At 49.0% G+C, this 26,193-nt stretch overlaps 1 protein-coding gene across 2 annotated transcripts in view; it reads right to left on the reverse strand.

Annotated features, from left to right (window-relative positions):
• Window positions 1-1,298: 1,298 nt before the first annotated feature.
• Window positions 1,299-26,193, reverse strand: part of LOC146829570 (vascular endothelial growth factor receptor kdr-like) — a 579,398-nt gene continuing 554,503 nt past the window's right edge. For both annotated transcript variants that reach the window (XM_085608274.1, XM_085608273.1), the window contains exon 30: window positions 1,299-4,136. In XM_085608274.1, coding sequence (XP_085464400.1) covers window positions 3,926-4,136 — 211 coding nt within the window. In that variant the 3' untranslated portion in view covers window positions 1,299-3,925. The remainder of the gene's footprint in view (window positions 4,137-26,193) is intronic.

A 26,193-nucleotide genomic window follows, 5' to 3' on the forward strand; every position in this document is an offset into this window, starting at 1 on the left:
TTCTTGGGATTAGAAATCTATAAATAAATTTTAATGAAGGAGAGAGGGGTCCTCTAAAGCATCGGGCCTGGTGCCTAAATCCCCCTCCCCTGCTTGTGATGGGGTTGGAGACACATGATGCTCCGCTTGAGGTTTTGTTTTGCAGGAGTCAGGGATCGTCCCAGCACTTTTTGTGATAAAAAGCACATTACACTCTATGGGCTTTATTTATGAGCCCTTTACGTCGCCAATGCTTCGCTTTTTGTGACGCTGCAGGGGTGTAAAATATGCAGCACACTGTGTCCTATTTACAAAGTGACGCTTCTAGGCAGATGTGTCACTTTGTAAACCCCTGTGATACATTATACCTGCGTCAGGTATAATGTATGCAGGGTGGGTGTTCCCCCGCAAAAAAGCCTCATAGTAGTGGCGCAGTGAAATCTATGAGATAAGGAATAAGGAGTGACGCAGGCCCTATCACAGGGGGCAAGGACACATTGCTGGAGTTGCGTCTGTTTTCTAACATACTCTAGCAATGCGCCAATTTTGCGCCTACAGATAAGCCAGGAATACTGCTGTATCTGTAAATCCTTGAGACATGGAGCGCCGTACAGTAAATACGGAGCATGCATGGTGTCGCAAAGATGGCGCTATGAAAAGTGTTGCATCGCTGGTTTCCCTCAGCAATGCAACACTTTTCATAAATGAAGCCCTTTGTATGTGTATGGCAGTATGGTGAAATATGCAATGTGAAACAAAAATAGTTCTCATTCACTCGCTGTTGCACTGTTACTACGGTCATGGCTCATTCTCGGGGTATGTTTTACAATGCACTTTGCACATCAGTAATCAAGGCAGTATCTAGACACCCAAAAGGAATCTAGAAGAACGGCCTGAACCGCTACATGATAAATGGACAAGACTGTGAGAAGTAAGTTACTTCTTCAATTAGATAGTCCTGGTTCCGGTTAACAGTAGAGAGAGTGTCTGGGGGTCTTTCCGATCACTCCTTACTTCCCATGATTTTGCAGTCACCAATCTTTGTCTCCTGATGACTGAGATGGGTTTACATTTCTGTTCAATTTACAACCCACCATGCCTACAATTATCTTTTTCCTGTTTTTATTATATTCCCTCTGAGCCCAGTTGACAAAACGGCTGTCCAGGAATTATTTTGTCTTACTCCTAAAAATTCATAAATAAGTCACAATTAAGTTGGGAGTAAGGCACAATTACGCACAGGAAAAATGTGTGAATCGGGTCCAGTGTGTTCTAGTTTGTGCTGCTACAAAAAGAAAAGGCTCTCTAAAATTGTGTTGTTTTTTTTTTTTTGACTTTTTTTTGTTTTTTACAAAAGACCGGTTTCTCTACTTGCAGACATCAAATATTGAACCGTACTAGGTTAGAGAGGCAGATAGCCTTTACCAACCAAAGCATCCCTGAGAAGTTAAATTAAAAAGTATAGCCGAATTTACATTTTGTGGTGCAGATAGTTTTTTACATCGAGAACACTGACAAAATATCCCTCGACCTCTGAGGAAAGATGCAACCTCCCTTCCTCTTCTTGTTTAACGTGATATGTTGTCATGGCCCTACAGCACACATTACACGGAAAGGGAGGCTCGGAGTGGGGGGGGTTGGGGCGATCTGTGGAAAATCGAAAAACAGAAAATATTCTGCAAGCCCCACGGCAGTTTCCATCACACTTTCAACAAACATTCTAACAGAATCCCAAATATAAATCTCCTATAAATTGTTAAATTTCATATTGACAAGTAAAGTATATACATCAAGGCAAGGAATGGCATTTAAATTAGGAAAATAGCTGAAGAAAATATTAGTGTAACATTACAACTCATACATGTCCTAATACTGTTATGGCAATACTTCTGTTTGATAACTGACATAAAATGCTCTCAGCATAAAAAGTGTTGACCCATGACAGGATAGCTTGGAATTCCTCAGCACTCATGCAAAGTCTCTTTTTGCATCTTGGTGTTGGAGTGATGCTGTTGGTCCAGTTCAGAATGAGGATGTCCATCTGCCATCTTCTGCCTCATGTGTAGGAGCATGTGTATCCACATGAAGAGTGGCCGAGATCTTTGTGAAGATATTTATTCAGGGAGCGAGGGGTGTGGAGGGTCTGGATACTTTGGCAACATTTTCACTTAAACAGGGAGGTCCAATGTTGGTCCAAAGGTCAGGACTCATGCCACATTTCCAGTACCACCACTATGTAAATGAGATTGATTTAGATTATTTGCATGTAAATTTACCTTGTGGATATCCTGGAAGTCTGGCATGATGCGGTCCTCCTGGACTCACACTAGACATCTGTTTGGATTTATTGCATGTCTGTTTATCTCCTGGCTATCCTGAAAACCTGGCAGTGCTTGGTCAAAAGCAGAAACTACGGCATGACGAGGATTACCGGTTCTAAAGTATTGGCACAGCATCGAAGAACAATACGATAGGCTGCGTGCGATAGCACAAACATACTGATGCATTAGGGTAACATTTCAAGAGGATATACCACTCGAGATTAAGATGGAGTTAGGTCCCACAGCCTCTTGAAAAAGTAAAGCTGACCTCCATCTTTTAAGGAACAATTAAAAACTTCTTGGACTAAGAGTTATGGCAGCAGTTTCAATTTGAAATACTTGTGAATTGGCCAACATTGAATTACGTTGCAGGTCGTGGTTAAAAATGACCCATGATAACCCCATGTTCTGCCGGCAAATAGAAGAAACCGACACTTTTCTTCATTTATGTTCGACCACCTGCCTCCAGTGTAGTGAAAACGATGCTGAATATACTACAAATTTAAAGTTCATTTTACCCAGTAGGATAGCAGTGAAGTTTTCTGCGTCCAGAACAGTGTTTTTAATGACTGACAATGTCCTAGCAGGGTGAAAGCCGTAGCTTTAGAGAAGCTGTTCACCCTGAAGGGGACCTTGGTGCAATTGCCAGATAATGGCTGGTGTGTCTGTCCAAAAGAACCCATTTTATACACTGTGAATGAAGGAAAGGCTGAGCTCACCAAGCAAGATTTGAACTTATGACCATAGGGTCAGGCATAGATGCCCAAAGTGGTTGCGTTAGACCATTGATCCGGCAGACCAGGTCTTAATCTCTCAAGTGAGGTCAAGGATGGAGGAAAACTGCGGTCAACGGAGTTTTACACTTGCCTTTGTCCACCAAGTGTCTACCTGCCCCCCCTCCCCCCCACCTTTGTAGCCCTTCAGATGTAATTGCAGGGACATATCAAACTGGAGGACTGGCGTCACGAGGCAAAAACCAAATGAGGGGGAGACGGGGAACCTCCGGCAAAGGATAAAGGGTTACTAGTGATAATCTACTGATAAACCCGTCCAAATCCTTGAGCGATTCCTAGAATAAATAGTGCTTGTGGGACGGAGGTGGTGTGAAAGACAGTAGAGATGGATGATGGATGGATCTGAACCCTGATGCATCCCAGGATGCCCGTAATGCATAATGGGAAACATTCCCTCTATGTAATGTAGACGTCAAGAGAAGAACGTTTGCTTTCTCCATCAATTTGTACAGCGATAAATCTGCAGCTCCAGCACCATGAAATGAGTAGGATAAAAGGCCCATCTGGAATTGTTTTAGATGAAGCTCGGAGTGCAATCTGGCTGTCATCCTCTGTTCAGTAACTGATAGCTTTCATTTTACTTCCTATCTTTTGCAAACAAAACAGGCTGAATGCGCCTCCGGGGTGATACAGGGGCTGCGAGCACAAGCGCTGTATCACACTGAGGATGCACCGAAGAGTTGAACGGGGCAAGTCATGACATTGTCCAGGTAGTCCCTCGTCTCTTCCCATGAGACAATCTCCTTTCATGACTCATGATGATGCGGGAGGATCTCGACTGCTGAATGTAAGCTGGCCGGTGACAAGTGGGGAGGTCGAAAGCAGATGGCGTTACACCGGCGGCGTGGAGTAGTGGATCACTGAGTTGTAATCTGGAGGTGGGCTGTGGCATTCCAGGTTGAGATCCAGGGGTAGGAGCACCAGGTCTTCCAGTGTGAAATCCAAGGGGTCTTCTTCAATCTGTGAGGCCGGCTGGTACTTAACAGGGTCCCGCTGGATGTCTCCTAAGATGGATTCCTTGCTCTTGCTGACCGCCTTCATTCTATTGGAGGGAGAGAGAGAGGACCATCATTATAACTTAATTTACTTGAACAGGTCTTTTCTGGGTGTGGCCAAGAAATCTAGCACATTTATACATCACATACTAATCTACATTTTTCAGGAAAAAGAATACAGATAATATGATGATACCATTTGCCTATAACATTACACACAGTCAACAAATGCAGGAATTAATGAACTTTCTGGTTTATATTGATGAATTGTCCTGTAGTTTAATAGCGGAGTACTTAAATCAAGCCTTGGCAAAACCAATAAGTCTGACTTTCCTGTGGTAAAGCATGCAAACACAGGTATGAATAAATACTATGAAGCTGGTATTGACAGTATGGGAGGCCGCAATGGAATTCGAGGTGGTAACAGCAGTGTTTTTTGTAGAAATAGAGTGATGGTAATGGTGGTCGTGGCAGTGAAAATGCTGGTGTTCCTAGAGGTGGTGGTAAACGTGATGTTAGTGAGGGGTTGGTAAAGGTGATTGTGGTAATAGACTGCATTTGAGTCCTGACAAAAACATTTAGAAATACATACTGCTGTGAAAAACAAACACAAAGCTTTCTGTATAAAATGCATGTATGAGACAAAGATGTGAATGTTTGACAGTTGAGTTTAGTTTTTAGATGTAAAACATTCCATCATCTATTGCAGTGCAAGCATTCCATAGGAGGCGGCGTGATACAGCCAGCTGCCAATAGCATGAAGTGAGATGGCATTAGTGCTCTTGGGCAGAGACAAAGGCTACTCTGTATATTCTAATGGTTTTGAACTGTTAACTATAGGACTTGAAGACAGGTGTGTTGTCAAGCCAGACCTACAAAATAAGTATTTTCCACTTATTAGCTGATCTAAATCGGAAGCATATTAAATACATAATTGCCTCTAGTAGCTGTTCAATAGGGCTTGAGATTTGACACTTGACCCTAATTGAAGGCCTTGTCTTGTGATCCAGTGGTGAACATAAAAGTCCACTGCACTATGTTTGCCTCTCTATGAGTAAAGCTTGCTACTTCGAACCATGAGCCCAGCTTCAATGCCATCCTGGGGCGCGACCAACAGCTGTCAAGTCTCAATCTCTGCTGCACAACCAGATCACATCTGTGGCCCTCTCTCACACACACACTTGAAGCCCATCTCCACCGTCTCGAAGTCAAGCGCAACCAACCCCCACCCTCGCTGCAACCCATCCGGCCTACGCTCCCTTCCTCTGCTCACTCTGGGAGCCATGCTGCTGCATTGCCATATAGGACAGAATTAGTGGTCTACCGAGTCAAGGCCGTGGCCAGATGTGGCAAAATGAGAGGTAACAATTCCCATCACTTATCTGTGTAAAGAAGTCATCAGGGGCCAGATGTGACAAAATGAGGAGTAACAATGACCCTCATTTATCAGTGCTGAAAAATATTATCAAATGCTGACCTGGCCGCAAATACAGTTTTCCGAAAGTGCTCTCGACGAGAGGCCTCTTCATAAACTTCCTGAACAGCAGGCATGCTGGGGCACGCTTGGTGTTTGGGGTACGCTGCCCCATGTTCCGAACAGGTACGATGCTCGAAGCTGGCACAGCACAAGAATAGTTTTCATTGGACATGCATTGGCACATAAATAGCGCCCGTTGTGTGCGCGAGTCAGTAAGCACGTGCCACGACCCGGACGCCCCTGACGCTCCGGTAACTCCAAGCAGACAGCGGCATTCCCTATTGGTCTTTCGACAGCCTTTGCGTCCAATCAAAACACTGCCAAGCTGGTCCAGGTAGCGCGAGGGCCCCAGTGCGCGAAATCCATACACATTCAAGGGGGCACCTTACAGGACCGCGAGGGACGGCCTGTTGACAGCATCCCAGTCACTCAGATCCCACTCACCAGATATGACCGACCAGAAGGTCAATTATTTTGACAGACAGGCAAGTCTCTATGCGAGAAAGCCTCATGAAAGCGCCCCTTTCCCAGTACAGTTCCCGCCGCATATTTATTTCCCTTGCTCACGGCTCGCATGTCGCTGATTGATATCAGACCCTCGTGTTTTCACTTTTCGGCTGAACTCTGTCAGCGCTCTGCCGGCTGCACAAACACTGCTTCCAATCCCCAGGTATGGCCTGGGCAGGAGATACGGAGTCCAGTGAGTTCCGTCGGCCCAGGCCTGGGATTCTCGAGTGAGCGATGAAGTAACACAGCAGGAAGGTTTTCAGACTGTGACACTTTGGTGTTTTCAGTGTGTGTATGAGTGACATCCTTCTGTCAAAAGAGTGACACGTTGAGTGACACTTTCTTGCAAGTAAAGCAAATCACTAAGTAGTACTTGAGTACTCTCTGTGAGTGTTTTATTATTATACCTAGACATATCACAAAAATGAACACACTTAAAACAAGCCAGACCTATTGCCATTGCCAATCGTTGTTAACAGCACTAGGCAAATGAGCAAAGGCAATTGTGTTGTGTATAAACGTTTTAAGTCTGAAAAGATGCGATTGTGAATTAAGCATGTGTGGGATCTGTGATAGGTCTTCTACTGTTCTTCGAAGTTTCTCAATCTGGTCACTCCTGTTCTCTCTTTACACTGCTCTCATCTGCAGCCTTTCACTGTTAGTCACTTACACCCTGTTTTTTCTCCGCATCTGAAATTCTCAACCTGCTAATTTTAGACGTCATCTCTTTCCTCTTCATCACTGGTTTTTTCACAGCTTCCTGCACGCACACCCCGTCACCACCCAACCACCCACCCTCTGGCTCTCCTCACTTGTAAACATGTCATTTTCTTTTCATGCGATCAATATTTCAGCTTCTATGCATTAATCCTTCAAACCTTCTCACATAAAATAGAAATTTCGATTGGCACATATGTGAACATCATGCAGAAAGGCCAAGGGTTGGATAGTCTGAACACCTTTATTTTACCCACCGATAGGAACTTTGAGAAACTCTGACCCATAACCTCTAACTCACCCTCACACCTTTAAATACTCAGAAACAACATCCTCTGGAAAATTCAACTGCTTTTAGGGAACATAAGATAAAGTGAAGTTTTTAATAAAGTTTTGGATTTCCTGATAATGCGTCACGAAGGGTACTGCACCGCGTGACATCTAGGTTAGAAAAAGTTACCAAGTGCGAAGCATGTTCACTTCTCTATCACACCGACCCACGCGGGGAATGGCTCCATTACTGTGAGTGAGCTCCTGTGTCTTATCTTCACTATTTGCTCATGATAACCGGTTTCCGCAGCATCATTAGTGCAGGGTGGCAGGGGCCACCTGACTCAGCGGAGATAGCACCTTCGTACCCTGCCACACACATGCACTAGTAACAGCTTACAGGACTGTGCAGGTGATGTGAGCACGAGCAGCATGAAAAAAATGACACAAACAGCATGGTCTAAAACATGTGAATATGGAGTGCTAGATAAAATAAAACATGGCTGTGTTGCTGAATTGGATTACTTAGAGCATGGGTACTCACAAACTTTCTCTGGGGGGCCAAATTTACAGTGTGGTTTGTGACCGAGGGCCGCACCAGTAGGGGAGGGGTCAGTGGGGGAGGGGGGTGGGGCTAGAGGGGTAAACAAAACTGTGACCATGAGGTTGAACACAGGCCCCTGCAGCGGACGCATTCGTCCACTGAACCACCAGAAGCGGCATATCTCTTTCTATCTCTCTCTCTGTCTCTATCTCTCCCCCTCTCTCTGTCTCCCTCCCTCTCTTTATCTCTCTGTCTCCCTCTCTCTCTCCCTCCCTCTCTCTCTCCCTCCTTCTCTCGCTCTCTCTCTCTCACTCTCCCTCCCTCTCTCTCTCTGTGTCTCTCTCTCTGTCTTACTCCCCGTCTCCCTCTGTCTGTCTCCCTTTCTCTCTGTCTCCCTCCCTCTCTCTCTGTCTCCCTCTCTCTGCCTCCCTCCATCTCTCTCCCTCTGTCTCTCTCTCTGTCTCCCTTTGTCTGTCTCCCTTTGTCTGTCTCCCTCTGTTTGTCTCCCTCCCTCTGTCTCCCTCTCTCTGTCTCCCTTCCTCTGTCTGTCACCCTCCTCCCACAGTGTGTCTCCCTCAGTCTGTCTCCCTCTGTCTGTCTCCCTCTCTCTCTTGTCTCCCTCTCTCTGCCTCCCTCCCTCTCTCTCCCTCTGTCTCCCTCCCTCTGTCTGTCTCCCTCCCTCTGTCTCCCTCTCTCTGTCTCCCTTCCTCTGTCTGTCGCCCTCCTCCCTCATTCTGTCTCCCTCGGTCTGTCTCCCTCAGTCTGACTCCCTCCGTCTCCGTCTCCCTACCTCTCCGTCTCCCACCATCTCCGTCTCCCTCCCTCTCCCTCAGTCTGTCTCCCTCTCCATCTCCCTCCCTCTCTGTCTCCCTCAGTCTGTCTCCATCTCCGTCTCCCTCCCTCTTCGTCTCCCTCTCCCTGTCTCTCTGCCTTTCCCTCTCCCTCCTTCTATCTCTCTCTGTCTCCCTCTGTCTGTCTCCCTCTGTCTGTCTCCCTTCCTCTGTCTCCCTCTCTCTATCTCCCTTCCTCTGTCTGTCGCCCTCCTCCCTCAGTGTGTCTCCCTCAGTGTGTCTCCCTCAGTGTGTCTCCCTCAGTGTGTCTCCCTCTCTCTGTCTCCCTCTCTCTGCTTCCCTCCCTCTCCCTCTCCCTCCCTCTGTCTCCCTCTGCCTGTCTCCCTCCCTGTCTCCCTCTCTCTGTCTCCCTTCCTCTGTCTGTCTCCCTCAGTCTGTCTCCCTCAGTCTGTCTCCCTCCCTCTCCGTCTCCCTCCCTCTCCGTCTCCCTCCCTCTCCGTCTCCCTCAGTCTGTCTCCCTCTCCCTGTCTCTCTGCCTTTCCGTCTCCCTCTCTGTCTCTCTGCCTCTCCGTCTCTCTGCCTCTCTGTCTCCCTCTCCATCTCTCTGCCTTTCCATCTCCGTCTCTCTGTCTCTCTGCCTCTCCGTCTCCCCCTCCATCACTCTGTCTCTCTGTCTCCCCCTCCGTCTCTCTGCCTCTCTGTCTCCCTCTCTGTCTCTCTGCCTCTCCGTCTCTCTGTCTCTCTGCCTCTCCGTCTCTCTGCCTCTCCATCTCCCTCTCTGTCTCTCTCTCTGTCTCTCTGCCTCTCTGTCTTCCTCTCCGTCTCCGTGTGTCTCTGCCTCTATCTGTCTCACCCTTTCTCTGCCTCTATCTGTCTGTCCCTGTCTCTGCCTCTATCTGTCTCTGTCTGTCTCTGCCTCTATCTCTGTCTCTATCTCTGTCTCTATCTCTGTCTCTCTCTGTCTCTCTCTCTGTCTCTATCGCTCTCTGTCTCGGTCTGTCTCTACCTCGGTCTGTCTCTGCCTCTATCTGTCTCTGGCTCTATCTGTCTCTATCTATCTCTGCCTCTATCTGTCTCTGTCTCTATATGTCTCTATCTGTCTCTGCCTCTATCTGTCTCTGTGCCTCTATCTGTCTCTCTGCCTCTATCTGTCGCCTCTATCTGTCTCTGTCAAACAGGAAGCTTCATAAAAGGCCCTTTTAAAAGTCAGCTGTGAAAGCGCTTACAGCTGACTTTTAAAGGGCCTTTTGGGAAGCTTTCCGAAGGTTCCCTAACGTCACAGAGGCCGCCAGTAAAGGGGGGCGTGGCTAACTGGCCACAATGGCGGACGCAAACTCGTAGAGCTCCGCTCCATATCCCCGAGTTATCCTGCTCACGGGGATCCTGAGGTGCTGCCTTTGTACTCAAAGTTGTCGGCAAGGTGGCGTGGAGAGGCGAGGGTGCTGGCGAAGCGCCAGAGCGCTGTGATTGTGGCGAACGGGCTACGAAGTGCCGACGATGCCGGGCCCTGGGGGCGGTGAACGGCGGCGGACCGGGTGAGCTGCGGGGCTCGATCCCGGAGTTGCGGTGACCGGAGGTACTTGCAGGGCGGAGGTGGAGGCTGAGCACGACGCAATGCTGGCGGGGGAGACCCCCCCGGTTGCGGAACCGCCATGCGGGTGCAATGGAGGAGGCTGCGGGCGGCGTGCAGCGGCGGCACTGTGAATATTTAGCGGGACCCTGCGACGGGCTGCAGATGTGGGGGCACCCCCGAGGAGGGCGGCAAGGAATCCAGACCTGGTGAGCGGCGTGCCTGGGCAGTATACCCTGACGAGGTGACTGGCGATGGACGATTGCCGGAGGCTGGAGTGACTGGCGGGATCAAAGGCTGCTGGGCGCCGGAGTCCCTGGGCTGACATTGGCGACCGTTGAGAAGCGCGGAAATTGGACGGCGGCGGCCATTTTGGGACCTGCTCTCTGGGGTTGTTCGGCGCGAAGCGGCACGGGGCAGAAGAAAGACAGAACCGACCGGTGAGCCAGACGTGGAGGAAACCCGCAGATAGCCCCTCCGACGTGGGAAAAGGTACCAAAGACCCCCCATGAACGCCCGCCCCGCCGACTGGAAGGTGCAGAGGAAGAATGGCTGGGTAGTGAGCGCGAAGGGCGCTGTCATCGTGGGGCACATACGACGGGGGATCTGCCGTCGCAGCACTCAGACCGGCAAAAGGAGACGGTGAGAGGTGTTGAGTGGCGGCTGCTGCTGTCCTAGCGCGACAACACGAGCGGTGGATCTGCGGCGGGAGCTGATCGCTGTGCGCGCGGGAGACGCTGGGTGGCTGACATCTGTGATGTAGAGAGGGTCACGGAGGGCGAGGCTGTACCCGGAGAACTGCTCCATAGGGGGGTGCCACCGCCTCCAACTGAGGAGCTCTCACCTGACGGTTGCCTGCTACCTCGGGGTGTGATTCCCCCTTGAGAGCGGAGGTGCGCTGCCCCACCTGACTCCTGACGGGCACCATTCTGTGGAGGACGGGCTGGGAGCCGGATCGTGGTCCTCGGGAGAGAAGGTGCCCGCGTCTGCTGCTCGTGGAGGAGGTAGAGGACAGTGCCGGAGAGCACATGTGAGTGCAGGTCAGCCTCTGGAGACTGTTGTGGACCCCGCTGACGGATCCTGCCTGCGGCTGGACACGTGTGGAGCCTGCTGCGGTGGCGAAACCTGTGGGTTTCTACTGAGGGGTACTGGCCAGGCGAAAATCGCTTACTGACTGACCGCCATTGCCCTGGGGCGGTTGGCGAGCCGACGCCGCGGGTGTATCTAGTCTACTGGCAATTGGCAGCAATTGGTGATGGGCCGCATGCGCGCCAGGCTGCAGCAGGGCCCGCTGCAGGCGTCGACTTCTGACTCCACCCGTCATCGAGAAGGGATGGAAGAGGGATCGTCGTCTGCGACACTGGCGGCCAAGATGGACTTTGTGCTGGCCGCGGTGGAAAGAATAGGGACAACACTGGAACACACTAGGGCGTCCCTGGAGAACCGCATAGATAAAGTCACCTCCGACTTCACGCTCCTACATGCGGACCATCGTAAGCTGGCAGATACGGTCGCCACCCAGGGGCAAACGCTTAAGGAGCTGCAGCCGGTCACTCGCAGTCATGCTGCCGCTCTGCAAGACATGATGGATCGTATTCATGCGCTAGAAGACAGGACGGAGGATGCAGAAGGGCGCTCCCGTCGCAATAACATTCGCGCCGTGGGCTTGCCGGAGGGTCAAGAGGGGCGAGACCCGGAGTGGTACGTGGAGGATTGGCTTCGCACTTTCATGCCGCCAGGAAAACTGTTGACCCAATTCGTGGTGGAAAGAGCTCATCGTGTGCCTGCCCAAAAGCCGCCGCCAGGAGCCCGGCCGCGCCCATTCCTTTTCAAGTTACTAAATTACAGAGATAGAGACGCCATTCTCAGAGAAGCCCGCAATATGAGTGGTCTCGCAGTGAGCGGCAGCCAAGTTATGCTTTTTCCGGACTATACTGCGTTGCTGCAACGCCGCAGAAATAACTACATGACAGTGAAACGCCAGCTTCGGGAGTTGGCGCTGCCGTACTCTCTGTTGTTCCCTGCAAAGCTGCGCGTGGTGGAAAGAGGGAAAACCCACTACTTTGACTCCCCAGCGGAGGTTTGGAACTGGCTAGAGGAGAAAGGGCTATGGACAGGGCCGAGGCCGGCTGATCCAGGGGAAGGAGTCTGATCACATAAGGGAGACAGGTGCCGAAAACGGCGCAGAACAATGCGCGAGATGCCGACGCGGACAGTGGCTCCAATGCCTGAGAAAATTGGGTTGGAGCTCCAAAATGTATTGCAGGCGATTACGACACTTGCCAGTCCAAGTCAGGTAGACCCATCAGATACAGAGGAGCGGCCCGAGTTGTTGGTGAGCAGATCAACGTCACCATCGACGACACACTCTGAAGATTTTCGTGGGCCAGTGGTCACCCCACAGACTGCAGATGGTATCCTGGACTGAGGGATGGTCTAAGATGTATTGATCGTGCAAGTATCTCGCAGTTGGCTGATGTACATGGGTGGGGAGGACAGGTAGAATGGGTGTTGAACCTGACCTAGCAGAACTGCCGATCAGGGAGAGGGAATTGTTGAAACCATAGCCGCCCGCCCTATGCCGGGCCTCCCCCAGGGGTGAGCAGTAGATGGGACTGGTTTCCGGGGACTTTGCCTGTGCCACACTAGCTGCACCAGTCATTATTGGGTAACATTTCTTAGCGGCGCACCACACTCGAAAGGCACATGGGGATAGCGACAGGGAGCTATCACCTACACACATACTCCCCCAGGTCACACCCTGACCTAGATTTCACCTGCGTAAAGTTACATAAGTTTGGACGGACACACTTGTGAGGTTCGCCCCAGCCGTTCAGTAGTTGTTATTGTTATGTTGACACTGTTGCCTCAGACTACAGCTCCCTTAATGTGCTGCAGCATATGCCGGCTACCGCGCGCCCCGAGCCCGGTCTCCCCAATCCTAATACAGCTGCGCTATGACACGAGTTAACATTCTGACGTGGAACATACGGGGTATGCACACTCCCATGCGGAGGTATTCCATTTTCGCTTACCTCCAACGACACTCAGTTGGAATCGCTCTGCTGCAAGAGACGCACATGACACAGCCTGAGTTAGAGAAGCTGCGCAGGCGCTGGAGAGGTCAGGTGTACGGCACGGTGTACTCGGCGCACCCTAGGGGCACCCTCGTGTGGGTCAGAGCGGGTGTTCCGTTCGTCGGTGAGGACGTGTCTGTGGACGCCGCAGGTAGGTATACACTGGTACGGGGAAAGCTGAACGGCCAACCTATACTCTTGGCCTCGATCTATGCTCCAAACGTCGACCAAATACCCTTCCTCACACAACTGTCGCTGGCGTTGACTCCTTATGCTGGGCTCCCCTGGCTGATTGGAGGGGACTTTAACTCGGTCTTAGATGTGCACCTTGACAGGTCATTTCCTCCGCTTCGCGCGACGTCTGCTGCGTCCACGGCGCGCGCATTGGCTGATTGGCTCTTGCAGTGGGGGGTGCTTGATATCTGGCGGGCCCTGTGCCCTGTAGATCGTATTTACTCATATTACTCCAAGACGCATGATCTTCACGTGCGACTGGACAGGATAGTGGGATCTCCGGCGCTGCTGCCGCTAGTGGCGAACACAGAATACTTGGGGCGCACGCACTCTGATCATAACCCTCTGTGGCTCCAACTTAGCTGGGAGGCGGATCCCCCTCCCATACCCACGTGGCGACTTCAACCTGCCGCGCTAGAAGATTCGGAATTTCGCTCTTCAGTGGAGAATGCTATCCTCTCCTATTATGAACTTAATGATGGCACGGCGAGCGACGCAAGGATGGAATGGGATGCGCTTAAAGTAGTGATCCGAGGACACTGCTTGGGGGCCACGTGGAATATGCGGAGACAGCTAGGGGGGTCGCTTGCTCGTATTGAATCCCGGCTGCTACAGTATGAGCGGGAGGGGGAGGGTGGCGGTGAACGAGAACAGCAACTAGCAGTTCTGCGCGCGAATCATACGGCACTCCTGGAGCGCCTGAGGTGTCTGAATTATGCGGCGCACACAGCGCGCACGCACGCCTCGGCTGACAGGGCGGGCCGGCTGCTTACCTGGCTCTTAAAGCAAGAGACCACCCAAGCCCCGATCGCAGCGATACGCACGCCAGAGGGAGACCTCCGGTGTACCCAACGGGAGATTCATAAAGTCTTAGTAGATCACTATACACAGTTGTATCGAGCGCGAGGTTGTTGTTCAGGAGACGATCTAGAGCGGTTTATTGGACAGGCGCAGCTGCCAACAGTCACGACAGAACAGGTGGAGGCCCTTAATTGTCCTCTTACATTGGAGGAGATAGGGGAGGCCATATCCTCCATGGCGTCTGGGAAAACTCCGGGCCCTGATGGACTACCAACGGAGTTCTACAAAGCCTACCGGGAGCACTTGGTGCAGCACCTCCACAGGGTATATGGGGCGGCGGTTGAGGCGGGCGCACTGCCTCCCTCAATGCTTGAAGCCTATTTGGTGTCTCTACCCAAACCGGATCGGGACCCGGCGGACCTGGGCTCGTACCGCCCACTAGCACTTCTTAACACCGACTGTAAGATCCTAGCTAAGGTGTTGGCAGAGCGATTGGCCCCGGTGGTTTCACACCTAGTCCACAAAGACCAGAATGGGTTTGTGCCAAAACGCAGCACGTCCTTGAACCTGAGGAGATTTTTCAGGGTGGCGGCGGATAGTGCACAGGAGTGGCCTAGGGCGGGCTGCCTAATATTAGATTTGGAAAAGGCATTTGACTGCCTGGAATGGCGATATCTCTCAGCGCTGCTGCTGCGTTGCGATCGTGGCTTGGGGTTTCTGCAGATGGTGGGTCTCCTCTATAAGGACCCTACGGTGCGGGTGCGACTGGGTCCGTGTATTTCTGACGTCATACCGATTGGTAGGGGAACCTGACAGGGATGCCCACTATCGCCGCTCCTATTCGCCCTGGCGATGGAGCCCCTGGCAGCGACTATACGAGAACGGATGGGGACGGGCATACCACTGGGGGACGCAGTCCACCAGGTGTCACTCTATGCCGATGACCTGCTGGTGTACGTAAGGGACGTCGAGGACATACCACCTCAACTAGCCCATATTATACGTGACTTCACTGCCCTTTCGGGACTTCGGGTGAACGCAAGTAAATCTTGCCTCTATGCGTTCGGCGAAGGGCGTCAGGATCCCGGATACATCTTAAATGGCACTAGAGTGCAGTGGAGGGGAGATACCTTCAGGTATTTGGGACTTCGCATTTACCGTCAACCGGCGGACCTATTAGATGGCAATCTGGGTAAGGCCTTCATGGCCATTAAATCCCAGATACGCTTCTGGAACGCGTTGCCGCTAACGGTCACAGGTAGAGTGGCGCTGTCCAAAATGGTGATCCTCCTGCGGCTTCTATATTACTTTGCTAAGCAACCCCTTTATGTCCCAGCAGCCTTCTTCACTAAGTTGTCACGACTTCTTAGGGACTTCACCTGGGGGGCCAGCCGACACAGGATGTCGCTCAAGAAACTCTACCTCCCTACAGACCAGGGAGGTTTGGCCGTACCCTGTTTCGAGCATTATTATTTAGCGGCCCAACTGCAGTGGATAGCTTGTTGGTTGGCGGACAGGGGTCGCGAGGACACCGCGTCCGTCTTGCCGCGGTATTCGCTGGAGCAGTTACTAGTGCTTTTTCATCCAGCCTCCAGGAGTGCAGTGCCAGCCCCGCTCCTCCTTGCTGTGGCGTACCGCTGCTTCCGCAGGAGCCTCTTCCTTACCCGACGCGTGCTCCCATATGCGCCGGCGCTGCCGTTAGAGGGCGCCCTCAGCGGGACTGGACCGTTTACCTCCCTCGCGCTTACACAATGGCGAGAGGCAGATATTCAGACCCTGGGAGATCTGTACAGGGTTGGAGTGCTCCTTTCGTGTGACTTGCTGGTGGAAGAGGGGGGACTACCACCGGGACAATTCCTGACTTATCACTCCTTAGTTCGGACTTTGGTTGCTAGGTGGGGAGACATGACCGCGGAGCCCAGCCAGCACCTCACCATACAGTATTTACACGTCATGGGAAGGGGCCGACGTCTGATTCACTGGTTTGCAGCATCATTGCGGACACACACGGCGATTACCCTAGAGCCGCTCAGACACAAGTGGGAAGTAGATCTGGGGAGACAACTGGCAGATAAAGAGTGGGAACGCATACTGAAAGGCCCGGTGCGTATACCTAGAAATATGCGCCTCCGACAGATACAGCTGTTCGTTATACATAGGGCATACCTTACCCCCGCGGCCCTTAACAGTTATTTCCGTTGCACGGATGCGAGGTGCCCTAGGTGCGCTGAGACGGGGGCTGATCTCATACATATGTTGTGGGGCTGTTGCAAACTACACTCCTATTGGCGCACAATTCACGACTCCCTGCGTACTATAACAGGACACGACATATCTTTTGACTGGGCGGTCTACCTGCTGCATCACTTCCGCAGGACACAGACAACCAAGGTGACGTCTCGGTTTTTGGATTTGGGGCTTGCGGTCGCAAAACGCCTCATAACTAGGAGGTGGAAGGCGCAAGACACCCGCAGGCATGGAGGCACTCACTTGCTGCATGGGCTGGAGCGGAGGGGACTGCCATCAGACGGGAGGAGACATTAGGATTGAGGAAGACGCCCATAGCCGCGCAGTGGGAGGAGTTGCTCCGAGCGCTCAGACATGTAGAGGAGGTGGAGGGGGGGGGGACGAGCGAGAGCCGTTGGATTGACCCCGTAGTGTTCTACACATGACTTACACCTAGAATGGGTGATGTGAAAATACGCACCTAGACACAAGATTACGTGCCATAGCTTAGCCACTGCAAAATACTGTGGGAGAAGGGGAGCGGACGGGGGGCGGAGATAGGGAGATGGATAATGGAGCTGGTCTACTGCCGAGGTGGTTGAGGTTCTAAATGTTTTGTTTCATCACTGTTTATTGGAAGTAGATATGGATCAGGCTGAGGAACTCGCTGAGACATCCTGATATGCTCATGTAGAGAAATAGGGGATCGTACACAGCAAAGCTTAAAATCTGCACTTTATCAGAGGTTCAGAGCCACTGGGTAGAGTTACCATTCTGCAACCCAACTATGTCCCTATCATGTGTAATGTATAAAGTTGTTATGACAAAGGTACTCATATGCAAGTATGCCAAATTTCTGTAACTGTGTTAAAAAAACCAATAAAAACAGATGATAAAAAAAAAAAAAAACAGAGGCCGCCAGTAAACACAGAAGATTGCTGCAGGAGCATACGTAGTGAATACCTATTTAATACGTATTCACTACGTATGCTTCTGCAGTCATCTTCTGTGTTTACTGTCGCCCGTGGAAACTGCAAGGCAAGGTCCGCGGGCCGCCAATGAAGGCCTGCCGGGCCGCTGGCGGCCCACGGGCCGTACTATGAGTACCTACGACTTAGAGGCTGCTGCTGTCAGTTTCAAATTCATTTGGGACCTGGATGTGAATATATGACAGTCACAGTCTGTGACCTGCTCCCTTATCCCCACTCTCAAGCCTCCGACCATGAACAGTTGGATAAAATAACTGCAGTAGCGCTGGACGCGTCATGTGAGGCTGTGCTGGGTGCTTGATATTGTTAGTTAATTTTGCACGAAGACTCCTCTGCTATAGTTAGCCGCCCGCAGTTGGACCAATTCGCCAGCGGCCTACGTGTCTCTCTGATGGGCAGGGCTGCCAGAGCACAATTTTTATTTTGCCTGTGTTGCCCCAAAACAATGTTTCTGACTAAACTCTAAGACTTCGCAGGGGTCACCATAGTAACGAGTGAATCCCTCAGGCTGCAGTATAGGCTGCTTTTATTCAGCTTGGAAGCACCTCTCATGATCTCCCACTGTCTCAAAGAGCTATGTAAATGTGTGACTAATGCATTTTAGTGCGGTGATGCGGCCACCAGCAATAAAATGATTTAGTCTAACCCGTGATGTGTGGTACTTGGCAGGGCTGAAGGAAGTATTCTGGTAGGTGACTCTGGTCACGTATGTACCAGAAAATGGTAGCACCCCCTCTGAACTATACAGGGCCACTGGAGCTATGCAATTTTGTGGCAGCAGCATTTACTGCAAAAGTATGGATTTGTCGCAGTTGCCACACAATCATTCATCTGTTTTGTAATCTGCAGATTTTAACAAAGAAAAAATGTGTTTCTAGCTTAAACGGATCAAACCTGGTTCGCCTTTCACAAAGGTTGACTGGTTATCTTTCAGTTGCTTATTGCTGTATTTGGGTGACTGGTACTGATGAAGTGAAATATTTGCCGGGATAATGTTAACAACTGTAAAGTTGACAAAATAATGCATCAATACTATCACAAAATGTGCCACATTGAGGGCCTACTCACGCAAAAGGAGAAATTATCAGTGATTGACCCAGTTTTGGGGAGAGGAAAAGAGTGTGTTCGGAAAATCTGCACCTGATAATTAGTTTGTCACACTGAACCTGGACTTCGACATCCGAAGCCCATTGGAACAAAGCAGGATGCCCATTAGGCCTTTTCTTGCTGCATGATTTAGTAACCGTGCCACATAATTTGGTCTTCTCCTGACGCATAATTCCAGTGCCACTTGAAATATGGCGAGGGACCCTACCTTTCTGGCATTTGACATATGCGTATAAGACTGAATGAGGGGCCCTAAGTGTTATGGCCCCATGCCATACCTCATGGGCCAGCATTATGCCTCTGTGATCACATGGCCAGACACTGCAAGATTTGCCATAATGAATCATATTGTAGTTCTGTTTCATGTTGCACATAAAAAATATGTGTTAAGGAGGGATGTGTGGCTCAGCCAGAGTAGACGGGTGTTTTTGGCGGAAGCGATGACTACATACTTACTTTTACTAATTGATCCTCCTGGGTTGGGGGATGGCAGAGCAGGGAACTGAATACGTGGGCAACTGTCCCTGATAGACACACATGGTGAACTTTTACAAAAATAATAGAGCACTTTAATACCACATAATTCATGCTATAGTTGGCTGTAACTCTTGTTTCCATATTTCTCCATTTCAAAAAATAAATTCATCCCAAGCCTCTTTAAAAAGGTCTTGCCCAACAACATCAGGACTAACTCTAGCATATATTGTTACTCCCAAGAAGATAAGAGTTCACCAGCACTTCACTGAAGACAAGAATCTTTGGGGCCGATGTACAACACCTTTTTTAAGGTTAATAATGACCCGACTCGCAGAAAAGGTTTTTTAAATGTACAAAAGCCAAATTGCAGACTACTGCCTGCTCTTAAAACAAGCATTGGCATAGCCAATAGGTCTCGCCTTTGGGACCGTATAAGTGTTTAGACATGCAACAGTTGATGTTGTTGCACCAGGGATAGTGTGCTGCATAACTAAATACTTATAAGGTTCCAAGGCTGTAGCCCCAGTAGACACTGGATGCCAATGATATGCTCCAAGTAGGAGGAGGCAAGTCTACACGTCAGACTCTAGGCAGTCTTCAGGGAGTGCTTGGAGATAGAAGCACCATATTAGGGTCTGAAGCTCTGGTGAAGGACTGGGTCACACTCCCAGGCCTTGCCTCTCCCTCCAACTGCAAAACAAAGCTCAAGCAGGTGCTGACACTAGGGCTTTCATCTTGGCACTGTTATTTTCTGTAGCCTCGCCCTGCTCTGCTTGTCAATGAGGCTATTGGTAGGTTGAAATTGGCCAGCCTCAAGGCCTGACCGGGCATTGGGCATTTCCTCAGGAGGCTGGAAGGGTGGGGGAGCCGGTTTTGTAGCAGTGCGGAAATTTTGAAAGCACCTGCTGCAGAGTGTCTTGCATATACAGTAGTTTTCAAGTAACAATCAAAGAGTCAAGAGTTTAATGTTCCTGCTGGAGAGAGAGATTCGAGCTTTGTTTTGTGGAAGTTTTGACTCACCTAAGGTAGCGCGGAGGGTTAATATGCCAGCTGTAAAGTATGTATACAATGCAGATCACAGAACAGTATTTGATGTGCATTGCTTAGTTGGTTACTGCTTTTGTCACAGAGACTCTTTTGTTACTGTACAGTTCACAAGTTACAATCATAATATATTACACTGAACCATTAAGGTTCATCAAATAGCTGCATGAAAACTACATGGTACAGGTTTGAAAGTTATGTTTTTTTCTAAGTCTTTTATTATCCCAACGTTGCTAAACAAAGGGTTTGTTTCGATAGAAATAAAAGTATTAGTAAAGCCAACCCTAACTACTGTGCTGTGTACTTCTCAAGAACAAGCACTCTTAAAAAATGCCTACCAGTATGTATGACATGAATTCTACATCTCGTAGTGCCCTTCGTCTTCTGTAACATTCTCTATATACTGATTTACACACATATGATGCATTGACTGTATTTGTGTGTGATTTTATAGTGCCTCTCATACATGGGTGGGGTGTCGGAGCAACCTACACTGGTATGAGATGCACTATAAAACAAATGAAATGCATATGAGAGAGGGTCGATGGTGAGATGAGGAGCACTGTCGGAGAGTCATAGTGAGGGAATCATTGCAGTGCCCCAACAAAGACTGTTGCCTCTTGGTTCACTCTGTCATCATTTACTATGTTTTAAAAGTTAATACGATTGAATATATAATGAAAAATGTTGTAGAACGCGTCATTTTTACCTAAATTTTCTTGGGGGGAACCCCCCAAAACCTCTTTGGTAGTGGTCATGCCCGCTCGCTGCACTCACTATGCAACGTTAGGGGGGGGAGGGGTCAGTGCTTGTGAGCCAAAATTTGCCAGAGCTCCTTGGGTTCCCAGTCCGGCCATAGCCAGCCTAGTTGCAAATAAGTCTTTGTACCAGACACGACCAACAAAAATGCGTCCGTCTCCTAGGTTTGGTGAAGCTGGGTTGACACTTAAGTCCAATGTTGTGCAGAAGCAACACCTCAGGTTGAGATGCTGGCTGTCCAAGGGGGCTATTTAGCCGGTGGTTGAAGGAGGGGCCACCAGAACTAATTTTTGAGATATTACTCTTACTTTTTTATTAATTAAATTTTTATCCAGAGCAAGAAACCCACAAGAGATGGGACGGAATGAGGAAGACAACGACGGAAAATACAGTGACAGTGGAAACCAGGGATGAAAAAGAACCTGCACCAACCATTGAGATAAACTGGCCGTGGTGTAATAAAGAGGCAGAATCAAGATTAAGCAGCCTCGGTATTCACCCGAACCCCAGGTTTTAGATAGGGTCGGCCACGGGTTTCTGAGAGAGACGTTGAGCACCCAGCACTTTTTCATTTATAAATTAACCACTCCTCGTCACTCTCCTGACCGAGGGTCAAGCTCTAGCTGTCACTGGGGCTCTGCATCTGTAGCGTTCTAACCACGGTCTCAAAAACGGTTCTGCATTAATGCAACCTTTTAAAACGCACAAGACGATGCAGAATTGAAAGAAAAATGCAAACCAAGGTGCTATTGCCACATATACTCTAGCACTGGTATCCCTCACCTTCCATGAGGCTGCGTTGACGCTGGAACCTGGCGTCTCACTATCCTGAGGCGCGGCCTTGCTGGGCTCAAAGCGAGCATAACGCCGTAGCGAAGCTGCGGAGGACGAGATGACTTATACATTCTGTGGTTTCTTTAAGAGGCACATGAGGTAATGCCCCTTCCCCGCACGCCATTCCCAAAAGGCAAGTGAGCGGGACACAGAAGTGCGAGAGACACACTGGGAAAGTTCTTAAGTACGCTCTCACAAGGCGGAAAACCAGGCACAAATACGCGCGCGTGGCAGTGAGGTTGCAGGATGAAGCGGGTATAGGTGAGGGGGGCATGAAAACGTCACAGTCTTTTCAGTTGGGTGCGTTGGTAAAGCTCAGGTGAAAGTCTGGGTTATGGTGGGAAAACACGACGGAAGACGTGTAATAACCTGTTCCGGTTGTATCAAGAAGTGCGAGAGGAAGGAGGACCGTCCCCATGGAGTGACTGACGACCACATACGTATTCCGAGCCCATGAACAGTAAGCAGTGCAAAGCTGCCAATTCCAGATTGCTTGTGTGTGACATTTCAATGCATTTAGTGCGCGTATGAGTAACATTCAAATGCTAAATGTGTGACACTTAGAGGGACACTTGCACACAATTAAAAACAATCAATGAAATGCATGGAAAGAGAACAAGCACTGAAACACAAGCGCAGTCCCGCGGCCGCGAAAGTGAAACAGTACTTCGGGTTAACAAGTGGGAAGGGTGGGGGAGTGCGGCCGAGAGGACACACAGCGATTCCCTTGCCGGAGCAAGCCTCGGGCACCATCTGTTTGGAAGTTAATTATGAACAGATGCTGCCAAAGCTCGCTCCCGAAAGGGAATCGCCAAACATGCATGAAAGCAATGCAACGCGTGCATGTTTTTAGGGACAAAAGCGGATCGATTCCAAGAGGTCCCCCCTATGCAACGCATGTGCGCTGCATGGGCGAGACCTAAAAATGAAACTTAAACGTAACATTTTTTCTTTTTAAATGCATCCTGTGTTCCTTTTAGGAAAACGACCTGCAAAAAAAAAAATGCTTTCATAAAAAGCAATCACAGACATGGGGGTCTGCTGACCCCAGCAGGCCACTATCTCTGTGATGGCTGCAATTCCTAATGGGTCACAAATTGCGACCTACCTCTTTAATATTGATGAGGTAGGTCTACTGCGAAACCCATTAGGAATCTCTAATACTAACTTGTACATTTTATACATTAGGAATTGTGATTTCCTAATTGCGATTCGCGAAGAATTGGAATTAGAAATTCGCAATCCCTAAATTCTGTACATATGGCCCTTTATTCCTTGAACTCACAATCATGAGGGGCCCACAAAGGCGTCCAGCCTGCAAGGCTACCCTCCAGTTCTCTGTGGCCAACCATCGTGGGACACAAAATAGATTCTGCTAACAAAGTTCTAATGCAACCCAACCAACCACCCCTTAAAGTGCCTCACTTAAAATTACAGCTCTAAAGTTTAATTAAGGCGCAGTAAATAACACTACTACACCACCAAAACATGGAAAAGGTCCCACCGATTGCAGTCAACTCTCCCCAAAGATGAGTATGAAAATCTCCCATAATACCCAACTTCCAACAATATCAGAGTATGATTATTTTAGATGATTTTATGGTTAGGCTACCTAAACAGCTGCCATCAGCGCGTTTCTTCAAGAGACTAAAGTATAGCGGAACACCCTTGAGTGATCCAGGGTCCAAAATGTTTCAACATCAACCCTGACTCCCGAATGGAACCCTATTACTTTCAGTTCAGGAATTTCTGAAAAACTAAGGGGCATATCATCAAGACAGGTGATAAACTTATCGCCGCCTTAGCGGCAGAAAACTGCCGCTAAAACGGCGATAATGGGCTTGATAATATGCTCTAGGGAATTCCAATTGAAGCTCAGGTTAGATGTCCTTCACATCTAACATGGGTTTCAATTGGGATTCCATAGAGCTTATTATCAAGCCCATTATCGCCGTTTGCCGCTAAAGCGGCGATAATTTTATCGCCTGTCTTGATAATATGCCCCAAACTTTTTAGGCATGCTTTGAGTTGAGCATCACATTATCATGAAAGCGATCAAAGAGTATCAGATCTAAGTCCATCCTAGCATCAGGCTGGACCCCGACTTCCATGCTGTTCATTGCCTTTTCTCATTCCACCCCGGAGCGCTGAAGCGACCCAGATGACGAGTGACATTTTATAAAAGTTCTACATCAATAAATTAAATAAATGCTGTCAGTAGCGCTACAAGGTGGTTACCTGTCTGAAGCCAGTGTGTTACAAAACATAATAAAAATAAATATTCCTCTACATTTCAGATTCTCTAAATTTCTACCTCTACATTATACTCTTAATATGGGTGTTCCTCGCATCCTAGTTCCTTTTCTCTGAATTGTTTTTCTTTGGATGTGCTCCTCTGATTTGAGTCCTAACCAGTGCTTATTTTGCACAGGTGGTGGGCCGCGGCACTCATATTTGGGAACCAGGACTTATTTTTCAACAACAGACACGAGAGAGAAATGAAGGCTAGGGATAAAGAAGGAAAAGAGAAAAATAGGAAAATAGTGAAAGGGAAAAAGCAGAGATGAAAAATGAATTTCACAGTGAGTTAAAAGGATAGGAAGCGTAGGTTGTAATAAATATGCATGAGGACTAGGCAGCCTTGGTGTTCGGCAACCCTGGCATTTGGCAGCACCAGTGGCTGCTCCTAAGGAAAAGTTTGTACCCCTGTATATTTTTTTTCAAATTGAGCGCTGGTCCTAACACCACTGTTGTTATGGCTGACACCAGCACTATATTGTTTTTATTCCTTGAATCATTCTTCCCTGAACTAAACTGAAACAGGATGCTCTGTAAAATGCCTTGAACTAGGATACTATGAAATGCACCCATTTGAATTGTATCCCAGGAGTGTGCTCAATCCACATGTGATCCTGTCATAACAACACAACATTAGTTCTCTGATGTTCTCGGATCTCTGTCCTTTTACATTCTCAGCATCCCACAAGAATCTCTTCTTACTTGGTGGGACTGCATTTCTTATACTGTGCTTCTGAATCCCATTTAATAAATTTGTTATCTCGATGCAAGCTCCTTCGACTGGCCCTCTGATATTCCTGCTCCCTTTCCTGACCAGAGCAGGCCGCAGACATTGAGTCACCAAATAATATCCTGAACCTTTCTCAATTCCAGAGCATGCATACATAATTTTCCAGGGAGATTCCTAGGGGACACCAGCACCCAACCACATTCTTTGAACCTACTGATCACAAGCTTTCAGTACCTACCCAGTGCTGTGCTAACTCACCACCTAGTGAATTTGCTCCACTAACTGAGCATTACTCCTACTCTTCTCTTGTCTAGCCAGTTGCATACGTCTACATTCATTCCACTATCTTGGCTCTTCCTGGTCCTAATTCTCACTTGTTCCACTTACTCAGGAGACCTCCTACTAATACAACAGCACACATTGCCCTGCTACCACCTCCTGGCTTCCTTTTCGTACACCACCCCTTTCGCTACTAGTGGACCTAGTCCTGAAGTCTCACCCTACTATCCTAGCTTTCACATCTCCGTTCCAGCTCCTATGTCCTTGCTGTGAATCCACCCCTCACTATCTAACAAGATCAGTCTGCTCATTTGCAGACCAAAATCTTTCCTTATCCAATCACAATCTTCCTGCTTTAACATCCTAACACGCAGTAATACTGCTTTGTCCAATATTCATAACACCAATACCCCTCTTGCGTTCTCACTTGTCACTACTGCTTCCACATGTATAATCACACTTGAATATTCCTCCCACTGCGGTGGCTTCTACCGCAACCATTCCCTCCCTGCTGTCTCACTGATACCTTACAAAAATCTCCCTCTCCTGTGCTATCATTCCTGTGCTAAAACCCACTATTCTGCTGTCCTGTCCTGTCATGTCTCCCTTTCTGATCACTACTAAATATTTATCATTTATTTCTGCCCATCAAGCTCTTCACTCCTCAAATGACTCTTCACCCTCCCACTTTATTCCCTGTACAAATACACCCTAAAGGACTCCCGTAATCAAACTTAATTACCATTTCTGCTCCTCGCCTCACTTTATCCAACCGTATCTTGTGCGTTCTGGAATGTCCTCTCTTCCCTTATTTCTCTCCACTAGGCCTGACAGTCTTCCACATTACAACAAACCCCATCCTTCGCTTTTCACTTTCTCTTCCTCATGGCATACCTCCCTGCTTACCAGATTTATCTTTGGCTACCCTTTACCCCCCTGAGCATGACTTCACTCCTATGCTAACCCACACCCACTCCTGCTTCACACCTCTGATCCTTCCATGGCCAAAGCCTAAGTGCACCCTCATTAACCTATATGACACCTCATATCTCTTCTCAAAACATTTATCTTATCCTTGTCCTTCACAATGATCTTTATCGTTGCTTCATGATGGAAATCTGTCTTGGTGAGGATATCGGTATAATATTACATGAATTTACCCCGAGGATATAAGCCCTTTTACAGGTACTCAACTTCCAAAAATGTGCGGGGATCACCAACCACCTGAAGACTACAAACCATCCAAAACTTGGCAGCCAGACTCATTCTCAAACTCCCACACAGAACTCACATCACACCACCCCTCAAGGAGCTCCATTGGCTCCTGACACACAAACACACTAATTTCAAACTCCTCACACACACAATCAAGG

This window comes from Triturus cristatus, chromosome 5_2 (genome assembly GCF_964204655.1).
Source record: "Triturus cristatus chromosome 5_2, aTriCri1.1, whole genome shotgun sequence".
Taxonomy (NCBI): Eukaryota; Metazoa; Chordata; class Amphibia; order Caudata; family Salamandridae; genus Triturus; species Triturus cristatus.